This window comes from Somniosus microcephalus, chromosome 17, assembly GCF_052327205.1.
Source record: "Somniosus microcephalus isolate GS21.2 chromosome 17, FLI_Smic_1.0, whole genome shotgun sequence".
Taxonomy (NCBI): Eukaryota; Metazoa; Chordata; class Chondrichthyes; order Squaliformes; family Somniosidae; genus Somniosus; species Somniosus microcephalus.
Genome location: NC_141003.1, coordinates 42,102,629 through 42,115,845, shown reverse-complemented (window position 1 = coordinate 42,115,845; position 13,217 = coordinate 42,102,629). Strand labels below are relative to the sequence as shown.

Below are 13,217 nucleotides of genomic sequence, written 5' to 3'. Positions count from 1 at the left end.
CTCAGATTGAAACATGAAATTTCCTGGGTAACTACTTTTCATATTAACAGGAGTCGAATGTTAAATATAAACTGTTTCATTTAAATTGAATTGAATTAGTACTTAAGTTCAACATAGTTTTAATGGAAAATAGTATACACTTAGTATCAAGCTATTATGCCTTAACTTGATTTTTAAAACTGTTTTTAATTTACCAAATCCTATGGTGCATTTTGTGAAATCATTTCTAATGGTTACTGTACATTTGCTAAGAAAAACTTTTGGGAATTTTGTGCTCAACAAGATGAGGGATGTTAGTTTTAGGGAATAAAACATTTTTCTTTGAGTACCCAAAATCAGCATCAAGCATTCCTCGCCATTGCATGGTTAGATGCAGAATAATGCTCCCTCTACTTTGTCCCAACAATGCACTTCCACCTAGACCTCAGAAGAAGACACCTAAATGCACCTGTGTGACATTATCCCACTTACCATACCAGCCATCCTGTAGCATCAGAGCAAGACATGGTGCCAAATTGGGGGCAGTTTCATAATGTGGGCCCATGATTACGACGGAGTTGAGACTGCCCAAACTCATTGTATATGCAATCCTTGCAGCCAAAGAAAATTTTCATCACAATCTGAAGTAAATGGACAGTGTCTACCCACTACACCAATACTGTGGAAAACTGATTATCAATTATAGTTTTTATACTTTGTGCAACATTTAAAATTGTAAAATGTTATTACACTAAATAAAGTCCTTTAACATTGCTCTAATATGCAACATTTATACTTTTGCTTAGCACTGTACTGATCTTGAAAAACACAACTGTAAATTACCTGTTCCATTCACTGAAGTTTGCACTTTCAAAGACTGCTGACTTGAAGAATCTTCACCTCTAAAAGAGAACAGAACTCAGGAAAATGCTGATATACACTTCAGGAAATTAGACAACTAACTATTATACATATCTAAAAATGTATAATTGTTTCATTTAAAAAAAACTCAAATTCACTTAATTCATATTTTTTTTTATAACCTAGCTCCAGTAACTCATTAATAAAGATTGTGCTTTTGAAGTACCGAACACATTGGTACATATTTCTTGTTTGATAGATCACTGGCGCGCAAGGAATGAATGATGAGTCCTCATTAATCCAGAAGGGGTTTTTATTGTAAAGGTGAATTAACGTAAAACCAACAAAAGAATATTTCCATCTATAGTAAAGGATTTCCAAAAGGAGTTACAAAATTCCTGTATGGTGTGCTTATTATTCCTCAACTCAGTCAAATATTTCCATATTTCATAGAGATGTAGTCTCAGCTAACAGCAGACAGCACCGAGAACTAATGTTTCAGTAACATTACCAGAACCATTCCATAATTGATGCACCAATTTAGTTCCCATTTTTAAAAGAAGACATCAATTCAAATTATTTACCTAACATGGTACAAAATTCATATAAGGAGATGCTGTGGGATACAATCTATGTTCTCAGAAGTTGCATTGAAATTACCAGTGAAAACAAAAATTGTGCTACACAAATAACAATCATACAACTAGCTCCAGTTACATCATTAGAAAAACACTCAGATGTTCAGACACACTTCCGCCATGACAGTTGCAAACAGTAGCAAACTTCAAATTGAAGAATTCGTTTTTTTAAATAAACAGACAAAAATGTCTACAAAATAAATGGTATCTCACTATACTTTGTGAATAACAGGATTAATTTCACTCCTATGACTTCATAATTCATGTAAGAAGTCACACAACACCAGGTTATAGTCCAACAGTTTTATTTGAAATCACAAGCTTTCGGAGCGCTGCTCCTTCGTCAGGTGAAGTGGAGAGATGCATATAGACACAGCTTATATAATCAGAGAATAATGCCAGATGATTACAGGTAATCTTTCTAACTGCCATTTATCACAGCAATCAAAGGAGTGAATGGTGTCCAAACAGGTTAGTCAGGAAAACATTACATCAAAGAACAATGAGGTGGGGTCACAAGGGGTCAAATGTTGCAGATGCTGGGGTCTGTATGAAAAACAAAAAACAGACAAAAACACATTTTTTTTGCTGGAAATCACAGCAGGTCCGGCCGCATCTGTGCAGAGAGAACAAGCCAACGACAACTCGAGTCTGGATGACCCTACGTCAGGTGGGGTTACATGTAGCGTGACATGAACCCAAGATCCCAGTTGAGGCCGTCCTCATGAGTGCGGAACTTGGCTATCAGTTTCTGCTCTACGATTTTGCGTTGTCGTGTGTCTCGAAGGCCGCCTTGGAGAATGCTTACCCGAAGATCGGAGGCTGAATGTCCTTGACTGCTGAAGTGTTCCCCGACTGGGAGGGAACACTCCTGCCTGGCGATTGTTGCGCAGTGTCCGTTCATCCGTTGTCGCAGTGTCTACATGGTCTCGCCGATGTACCATGCTCCGGGGCATCCTTTCCTGCAACGTATGAGGTAGACAACGTTGGCCGAGTCACATGAGTTGTACCATGTACCTGGTGGGTGGTGTCCTCACGTGTGATGATGGTATCTGTGTTGATGATCTGGCATGTCTTGCAGAGGTTGCCGTGGCAGGGTTGTGTGGTGTCGTGGCCGCTGTTCTCCTGAAAGCTGGGTAATTTGCTGCGAACAATGGTCTGTTTGAGGGCGAGTAGTGGAGGCGTGGGGATGGCCTTAGCAAGGTGTTCGTCGTCATCGATGACATGTTGAAGGCTGTGAAGAACATGGCATAGTTTCTCCGCTCCGGGGAAGTACTGGACGACGAAGGGTACTCTGTTGGTTGTGTCCCGTGTTTGTCTTCCGAGGAGGTCTATGCGATCTTTTGCTGTGGCCCGTCGGAACTGTCGATTGATGAGTCGAGCGTCATATCCCGTTCTTACGAGGGCGTCTTTCAGCGTCTGTAGGTGTCCATCGCGTTTCTCCTCGTCTGAGCAGATCCTGTGTATTCGCAGGGCTTGTCCATAGGGGATGGCTTCTTTAACGTGGTTAGGGTGGAAGCTGGAGAAGTGGAGCATCCTGAGGTTGTCCGTGGGCTTGCGGTAGAGTGAAGTGCTGAGGTGTCCGTCTTTGATGGAGATTCGTGTGTCCAAGAATGAGACCGATTGAGAGTAGTCCATGGTGAGTTTGATGGTGGGATGGAACTTGTTGATGTTATCGTGTAGTCTTTTCAGTGATTCTTCGCCGTGGGTCCATAGGAAGCAAATGTCGTCGATGTATCTGGTGTAGGTGTATAGCATTGGTTGGAGGTCCTGTGCAGTGAAGAAGTCTTGCTCGAACTTGTGCATGAAGATGTTGGCGTATTGGGGTGCGAATTTGGTCCCCATGGCTGTTCCGTGTGTTTGGGTAAAGAACTGGTTGTCGAAGGTAAAGACATTGTGGTCAAGGATGAAGCGGATGAGTTGTAGGATGGCGTCTGGAGATTGGCTGTTGGTGGTGTTGAGTACTGAGGCTGTCGCAGCGATGCCGTCATCGTGGGGGATATTGGTGTAGAGTGCCGAGACATCCATCATGGCGAGGAGTGTTCCTGGTTCAACTGGTCTGTGGGTGCTGAGTTTCTGTAAGAAGTCTGTAGTGTCGTGACATAAGCTGGGGGTTCCCTGTACGAAGGGTTTCAGGATGCCCAGAGAGGTTCTCACACAGGGTTCCGTTGCCTGATACGATAGGACGTCCGGGTGTGTTGGCTTTGTGTATCTTTGGGAGGCAGTAGAAGTCTCCCACGCGGGGAGTACGTGGGATGAGAGCGCGTAGGATGCTTTGAAGGTCTGGATCGAAGGACTTGATCAGTCTGTTGAGTTGGCGGGTGTGTTCTTTGGTCGGATCTGCGGGTAACTGTCTGTAGTGTTCCTGGTTGTCCAGTTGTCGGTATGCTTCTTTGCAATAGTCCGTTCTGTTCTGTATGACGATGGCTCCTCCTTTGTCTGTCTGCTGGTTTGATGACGATGTTGCGGTTGGTCTTGAGAGCGTGGATGGCGTTGCGTTGTGCTCGGGTGACATTCTGGACTGTCTTGTGAGTGCGGCTGATGAATCTGGCGTTGATGCATCTCCTGACAGCTTGAGCATACATGTCAAGCTTAGGGCAGCGACCCTCCGGAGGGGTCCAATTTGACTCTTTCTTCTTCGGTTGCTGCACTGCGGATCCCTCTGTCTGCTGTTCCGGATCATTGGTTGTCTCATTGGGTTCGCTGCTGACATCTTGGGATTTGTGGAAGAATTCCCGGATTACCTGTAATCATCTGGCATTATTCTCTGACTATATAAGCTGCGTCTTTATGCACCTCTCCACTTCACCTGACGAAGGAGCAGCGCTCCGAAAGCTTGTGATGTCAAATAAAACTGTTGGACTATAACCTGGTGTTGTGTGACTTCTTACATTTGTCCAGCCCAGTCCAACACCGGCATCTCCACACCATTCATAATTCATTTATACTGTGTGACTTGTGCATCTTGTGTTTTTAATACCAGTGAAATAATCATTTAATGCATCATCTTCATGCGATATCCTATATACAGATAAACTGAAGGTCATTAATACTACTTTAAACTCTTGAAATAAAGGGTATATTAATAGTCAATTAGTACCCATCAGGACCTCACATATCATACCTCTTTCTTACCCTACAGTTATTACCCCTCTGGAGTATCTATGCTTTAGTAAACATACTGGGCTGGATTTTGCAGGGCCGGGGGGGGGGGGGGGGGGGGGCGGGGGGTCAGTGGGCGTGATTGGTGGCGGGTCAGGTGGGAGAGTGTTTTTTCTCCCCAGCGGGTCGAGACCCCGCTGTGAACCCGCCGCCACGTGCCTTTCCCCAATATCGGGTCTGTCAGCGCCGAGTAGACCACATCTGTCAAGCTGAGGTGGGAGTTCAGTGGCCATTGAATCAGCGGTTGAGTTGACAGCTTCAAATGTACAGTAAAAGCTCTCACCTTAGAGGTATCTTTCCTCAGCCACAAACTCTTCCCCACTGCATTTCTACAACAGATTCACCATGCTGCAAGTCTTTACACAAGTCTCCATCCAGTCTGACCTCATTACCTCTCTCACCATTGACAGATCGCTTCTGTCATCTCTACTTCACCTGCCATCTATTCCATCAGCATGGGTGCCCTTTATACGCTCTCACCTTGGTCCTCAGAATCCCACCACAATCAGCCCAAACACCAGCAGCACCAGGCACACCAGCAGCACCAACACCACCACCAACCTTCTCCGCAATCAACTGATGCTGCACAGGACAGAGGGCATCAGCACCCAACGACATTGCTGCCCGGGAGGCCAAGGATGGCCTCACCACAGCCAGATTTACTTCACTTGACGCTGTACACCCTGGCTGCCACATGATGCGCCAGGTTGGCATCACCCCACACCAACACTATAAAGCATCCCAACAACGCCCAAGCCATTCCTTTTACACGCATCATCATTGCGGGGGTGCCGTTGTGTCTCACCATTCACTGCAACTCACTAAGCCACTTCCAAAGGTGCACACAAATCTGTCCAAGATCACAAAAAGCGTTGAAAGTAAAGGTAACAGAAACTTTACACGAACATTGCATAAAATACCCAAGTGCCTACCCTTGTGTGTTGTTAGTTGGTATGACTGCACTAGGATGAGGGCGAGTGTGACAGGTGGCTAGTGAGATGGGGATGTGATAATGTAGATAGAGAGGGATGGGTGGAGGTGCAAGGTAAGTTGGTGTGAGTAAGTATGTGCAGGAGTAGGGTAGGGAAGGCAGAGTGATGGGGATATGATGAGTGGCACAGCAGGATGAGGTAGAGTGTGGCTTTGTACTAACGTTTCGTGATCTACTGAGATCATTGAAACGTTTGCGGCACTGCACCCAGGCCCCCCTGACCACATCCCTGCTTGTGCCCTCCTCTGCAATGTGCAACCAGGCTGTGTTGATCTCCTGGAAGGTGTCTTCCGCCCATGGAAAGGGAAGAGGACCTCCCTGCGTCTCCCTCCATAAGCTTATGGAGGGAGTCATAGGAGAGCCTGGGTGCAGCCTGTACCTCTGTGCAGTGCTCATCAGTGTTTGGAGCACCTCAATGCTGTAGAACACGGACAGCACAAATGTCAAGATAAAGTTCGCCATGATCCCTTTAAGAAAATCAGCTGATGACACGTCATGAATGACATCACCAGACCTGCTTCCTCTAATTGGCTGGGAAACTCGCTGGGCGGGCGGAACAATCCCAATCAAGGTAAATTCATTTTAGAGGCTGGGCTGGAGCCAGCAGCTGGGTGGGGACCCACTACCGACATCGCCGGCCACGGACCCGCCGAGGTTAGTAAAATTGCGGTCACTGATGTACTCTTCCAGTCATCATCTGCAGAAATGCAACCTCAATTCGCTCTTTATCAATTGTACCTGGTTTTAACCACATCAGAGATTTTCTGTTCCAGCTCTATTCGCTTTAATTTTTCCTTTTCAAGTTCTTGCTTTAGAGTTTCAGCATTCGTCTCCTCCCTAAGCTTCCTTAGCTCCTCCTCTGTTTAGGGAAGAAATAACAGGACAGATTGGTTATACAATAATCATAATAAGTTAACCTCAATATTAGGAAGTACCACATTAAATGTACTGCACAATAAATATCTGACTGCAAGGTTACAAAGTTGACTGCAATTTGGTGGGCCAAATCCATCACAATCTCGAATTTGCTAACTTTAAAAATTATTCAGCTGGTTGGTGTGGTGTGCCTGTGACCAGCTTGGTGATCACTTTAGGCAGATACATTGCAGTCTGTTTGCCACAATTTTGCAATAATTACAGGAGAAATCACAAATAGACAGACAGAATTGCTTTTATATAACGTTTTGTTGCATCTCATGCCATCTCGAAAAGGTTCACATACAAATTAATGTGAAATGCAGTGACTTATGTGGGTGAACGGAACAGCCATTCTGTGCACAGCAAGATCCCACAAAACACAATGAGATGAAAGACCAGCTGATCTGAATTTTGCTGGAGTTGGTTGAGGGGGGTTAATGTTGGCTAGGACACCAGAAAAACTCCCTGCTTTTCTTCAAATAACACCATGATTTTTCTTTTAAACATCCATCTGAACAACCAAGGGACTATTGGGACCTCAGCTAAATGAATCATCCAAAGTATGGCACCTCTGCTAGTGCAGCACTTTCATACTGCTACACTGGATAGACTATAAGCTCAAATCTTGGACTTGAATCCACTCTGAACACGAGATAGCTTTCTAAATTTCTTTATTTAAAATAAACCTCTCTGGACAAAATTTTTTTCAAATGTTCAACAATGTCGGGTACTACCTATTTGCAGGCAGTACTTTGCAAACTGCTATTGTGTACCGGGTTAACTTGTCAGTTTCTTTCCACAGTCACTTACCCTGCTATATAGCATATAAAATGCCAAATCCCTTGAAATTTAAAATCAGTAACACATTTTACTTATCACATGGCTTTGCTTGAAACCTCAACCAAAAATCCATCAACAGCTTCAGCATTTCAAGCTGTCGTCCTGACCTTTAATGGTAGGAAACGCGGCAGCCAATTTGCACACAGCAAACTCCCACAAACAGCAATGTGATAATGATCGGATAATCTGCTTTAGTGATGTTGATTGAGGGATATTGGCTGGGGATACAGCTCCCCAGCTTCCATACTAGTGCTTCCGATGTGTCTTCCTTTCTCCTCAACCGAGGATTCCCCTCTACCATGGTTGACATGGCCCGCGACCATGTCCGTTCCATATCCCGCACTTCTTCTCTGACCCCTTCCCCTTCCTCCCAAAATCATGATAGGGTTCCCCTTGTCCTCATCTTTCACCCCACCAGCTTCCACATTCAACAGATCATCCCCTGCCATTTCCGCCACCTCCAGCGTGATCCCACCACCAAACACATCTTCCTCTCCCCTCCCCTTTCAGCATGCCGAAGGGACCGCTCCCTCTGCAGCACCCTGGTCCACTCAATCACCCCCAGCAGCCCCTTCCCTCCCCTCGGTACCTTCCCGTGCGAGTGCAGGAGGACCAACACATGCCCTTTTACCTCCTCCCTTCCCACTGTTCAGGGCCCCAAACACTCCTTCCAGGTGAAACAGAGATTTACTTGTACTTACAATTTAGTATACTGTATTCGCTGCTCACAATGCGGGCTCCTCTATAATGGGGAGACCAAACGCAGATTGGGTGACCGCTTTGCAAAACGACTCCATTCAGTCCGTACGGGTGACCCGAGCTGCCAGTCGCCTGTCACTTTAATTCTCCGCTCCATTCTGACCTCTCTGTCCTCGGCCTCTTACACTGTTCCAATGAAGCTCAACGTAAGCTCGAGGAACAGCACCTCATCTTTCTATTGGGCGCTTTACAGCCTTCTGGACTCAACATTGAGTTCAACAATTTCAGACTATAACCTCTGTCCCTATTTTTTTCAGGCAGCAGCTGTTGATGATTCTGCCATTCTCATTTGCAACATTTAACCACTCCTGCCTCCCACCCGATCACAAACCGTCCATTTTGTTCTTTCCTCCCCCTCCCCCTTTCACTCCCCTGCACCTGCTTAAAACCTGTTACATCTCTAACTATTTCCAGTTCTGACGAAGGGTCACAGACCTGAAACGTTAACTCTGTTTCTCTCTCGGTGGATGCTGCCTGACCTGCTGAATGTTTCCAGCATTTTTTGTTGTTATTTCAGATTTCCAGCATCCGCAGTATTTTTCTATTATATATTTCCCCTGCTCTTCTTCGAAATAGTGCCATGGGATCTCTCCACCTGAGAGAGCAGACAGCACTGCACTGCAGTATCAGCCTAGATTTTTGTGCTCAAGTCTCTGGAGTGGGACTTGAACCCACAACCTTCTGATTCAGAGACGAGAGTGCTACCAACTGAGCCATGACTGGCACAGTCACTACTTGCTCCTTTTTAGAGATTCCAGACCACCAGTGTTCTATTAAAGTAGAAGCCATAGCATTTTTTGTGATATACTGAATAAGTAATGTATGCTTGAACATTGTTACTACTTTATATTAATCTACAGAATATTTTTTAAATACTTGCATTTATATAGCGCCTTTCACGACCACCGGACGTCCCAAAGCGCTTTACAGACAATGAAGTACTTTTTTTTTTGAAGTGTCGTCACTGTTGTAATGTGGGAAACGCGGCAGTCAATTTGCGCACAGCAAGCTCCCACAAACAGCAATGTGATAATGACCAGATAATGTGTTTTCGTTACATTGATTGAGGGATAAATATTGGCCAGGACACCGGGGATAACTCCTTTGCTCTTCTTTGAAATAGTGCCATGGGATCTTTTACATCCACCTGAGCACACAGACGGGGCCTCGGTTTAACGTCTCATTCGAAAGATGGCATCTCCGACAGTGCAGCACTCCACTGGAGTGTCAGCTTAGACTTCTGTGCTCAAGTCTCTGGCGTGGGACTTGAACCCACAACCTTCAGACTTAGAGGCGAGGGCGCTACCAACTGAGCCACAGCTGACACAAGATATGTAACCTCGAGTCATATTTACCTAGATATCTAATAGTTTGAGCATTTAATTCAAGTTTCTTTAAGTAAACAGCATTTTTGTTTACATTTTGAATAAAATTCTAGTTTTATTTTGTTTGAAACCTGGTCGAAAGAAGACAACCTTCCCTTTAACACTATTTCCCTATCACCGGGGCAGGCAAATCACCCGCCAACAAGATTCTCCCATCCTGCATTATTCTTGTGCACCACAAGATGGTGCACAAGAGTAATGCAGATTAACTTTTCATTTCTTTCACGCAACTGTATTCACATTTCCCATGCCTCTGGTCTCACCCCCTCTCTCCTTCTCACTATTGCAGAGTCCTTGTCTTCATCTTCCATCCCCATTAGCTGCTACATTTACCAGATCATTTTCCACTACTTCTGCTGTTACAGCGTGACTCCCCAACATAAAGCACATCTTCACTTCCCCTCGCCATGCTTTCCCAATGTACATTTCCTTCCCTGAACAATTGTTCACTCTCTCATCACTCTGATCTTCCCCAGAAACCTTCCTATGTAACACCTTCCGATTTGTTTCTACCTACACCATTTTTTTGTGAAAGACAGAGATTCACAAGTATTTCTTCCAATGTATTACACTGGATTTACTGTTAAACAAATGCTTCTAACTCAAACTGGGTAAACATCTCCATTCTATTCACCAGCATAATTCTGACCTCTGTGGCTTCCTACTTCAGCTTCCCTTTCTTTCCAATTTAATTCAACCTCAGGCCTCCTATACTGTTCCAACCAAACTCAGTCTTGATTTCAGGAACACTCTTGGACACGTCAAAAATCAACTTCAAACTTCATATCTTTAGTTTCTCCCGTTTGCATTTAGCTTTACCCCCATCCACTTTAGATTTGGTTCGATCACCTTCTGTGTTTCTTGTGCCTATTCACAGCCTAATTGAGAGGGCCTTTATATATCATTTAGCACTTTTTATCTCTTCCAGTTTTTCCTCTGAAATCCATCCCTTCTGTTAAACCTATCAGCACTTCCCTTTATCTATTTGCATTTCCCATAAGTAAATACTGCAGTATTCATGAGACGCCAATATATACCCAAAACAATATTGCCATAATGCTGCCATTAACAAGGCCCACATTAATTGCGTATTGTATCGGCACATTTTAAAGAGGTATTTGAGCTGTCATTTAATTTTCTCCTGGGAGGATATGAGGTGGGGCTTCACGTGATAAAGAGAAAAAGTGTTCTCATAGTGACTATGTTGGTCAGATTAGCTTTGAATTCAGTCCCACTGTGCGGTATTTAAGTTGGATGTTTTTGGTCATTTAATTAAGTAAATGTTCTTGTCTTTAGTTAAACTCAGAAACATGTTTTAAACATACTTCTGCTCTTCCGGTGAATTAAACCATTTCTCTGACATAAATATCAAGAAAATGAGAACCAACAGAAACATTGAAAAATAGGAGCAGGAGTAGGCCATTCGGCCCTTTGAGCCGACTCCGCCATTCAAGATGATCATGGGCTGATCCTCTATCTCATTACAGGTACACTATCCCATATCCGCAATTCCGAAATTCGAAAACCGAAAGTTTTTTCGCGGAGCGTAACTAGAGTATTTATGGTCTATATTTATCCCACTATTTAATTTACCAAATTATTACTGTACAAATAAACTGTAATACTATTTATAGTCTTTATTTATCCCACTCAGTGTGAATATTCATAAGGTTCACTGCAGAAATATTAATGTGTTTGCTTATGGGGTGCTGCCCAGACCCCCACTAGGGTGTTACATACTGATTCTGAATACCATTCTGAAATCCGAAAAATTCCGAATTCCGAAAAACATCTGGTCCCAAGGGTTTCGGATAAGGGATAGTGCACTTGTACCATATTCCTGCTCTCTCCCCATACCCCTTGATGCCTTTCATATCTAGAAATCTCTCTATCCCCTTCTTGTGATACAGAGTCAAGATGGCACCCGAGACGGTCCGGCGCTAGCGCGCTCTCCCTGCTTCGGGCGGCCCACTCTCGCCGCTCGCTCCCGCAACCGGAGCGAGGTGTTCGGCGAGTCGGGCGGAGGCAGCGCAGCGCATCGGGACGCAGCAGCAGCCACGTCGACCCGCTAGGGCACGTCGGCCGGCTGCTCCTCAGCGGGAAGGCAGTCCTGGGAGGAGGGGAGCCGAGCATGGCGGCCAGAGGTCGGACCGGAAGCGGGAGAAGCAGGCCCGGGCCGCCGGACCGTGGAGCCGGCGACGGTGAGGTGGAGGCCGCGGCGACCGGAGGATGTGTTCGGCGAGTCGGGCGGAGGCAGCGCAGCGCATCGGAACGCAGCAGCAGCCACGACGACTCGCAGTCCGACTGGGAGGAGGGGAGCCGGGAATGGTGGTGAGAGGGTGAGCGGGAGAAGCAGGCCACCACACGTGGAGCCGAGCTGGCAACAGTGAGGAGGAGGCCGCGGTGACACGGAGGACGGAGCGGCTGAGGGACATCGTGCTCCCACTGCCACTGGATGCCAAAGAATTGACTTTCTGAACACGGCGCTGTAAAAATAGCTGACGTGTCCCTACAGGGAGTAAGCATTCCATTGTACTTGTACTTGTACTTGTACTGGTACTGGTTACGTATTGGCAAATAAAATTGAAGTGAATAAATATATTCAGTGACTTGGCCTCCACAGCCTTCTGTGGTAGAGAATTCCACAGGTTCACCACCCTCAGTGAAGAAATTTCTCCTCATCTCAGTTCTAAATGTCCTACCCAGTATCCTGAGACTGTGACCCCTTGTTCTAGACCCCCCAGCCAGGGGAAACATCCTCCCTGCATCCAGTCTGTCTAGCCCTGTCAGAATTTTATACGTTTCAATGAGATCCCCTCTCATTCTTCTACACTCTAGTGAATACAGGCCTAATCGACCCAATCTCTCCTCATACGACAGTCCTGCCATCCCAGGAATCAGTCTAGTGAACCTTCGCTGCACTCCCTCTATGGCAAGTATATCCTTTCTTAGGTAAGGAGACCGAAACTGCACACAGTGCTCCAGGTGTGGTCTCACCAAGGCCCTGTACAACTGTAGTAAGATATCCTTGCTCCTGTACTCAAATCCTCTTGCAATGAAGGCCAACATACCATTTGCCTTCCTAACTGCTTGCTGCACCTGCATGTTTGCTTTCAGTGACTGGTGTACAAGGACACCCAGGTCTCGCTGTACATCAAAATTTCCCAATCTATCACCATTTAAATAATACAGGAAACGCTCGTTTAAATGGCACCTAATTATCCGGGATTCTCTAATAACCGGCAAAATTCAGGAGTAGGTTTTGAGGCTTCTATATACTGTATATTTCTGGCTGTGTAACCGGGGTTCTCGTACCTTTTGCCGTGTAACCATGGCTCCTGCACCTCTGGTTGTGTAACCGGGTCCCCTGTACCTGTGGCCGTGTAACCGGGTCGCCCGTACCTGTGGCCGTGTAACCGGGTCGCCCGTACCTGTGGCCGTGTAACCGGGTCGCCTGTACCTGTGGCCGTGTAACCGGGTCGCCTGTACCTGTGGCCGTGTAACCGGGTCGCCTGTACCTGTGGCCGTGTAACCGGGTCGCCTGTACCTGTGGCCGTGTAACCGGGTCGCCTGTACCTGTGGCCGTGTAACCGGGTCGCCTGTACCTGTGGCCGTGTAACGAGGCTCCAGCACTTGTGGCTGTGTGATCGGGGCTCCAGCACTTGTGGCCGTGTGATCGGGGCT

At 45.9% G+C, this 13,217-nt stretch overlaps 1 protein-coding gene across 7 annotated transcripts in view; it reads right to left on the bottom strand.

Annotated features, from left to right (window-relative positions):
- Positions 1-13,217, bottom strand: part of gramd4a (GRAM domain containing 4a) — a 179,016-nt gene that overhangs the window by 73,290 nt on the left and 92,509 nt on the right. For all 7 annotated transcript variants that reach the window (XM_086010287.1, XM_086010288.1, XM_086010284.1 and 4 more), the window contains 2 exons: positions 6,370-6,490; positions 823-881 (listed from right to left, as the gene is read on the bottom strand). In XM_086010287.1, the coding sequence (XP_085866413.1) occupies positions 823-881; positions 6,370-6,490 (180 nt within the window). The remainder of the gene's footprint in view (positions 1-822; positions 882-6,369; positions 6,491-13,217) is intronic.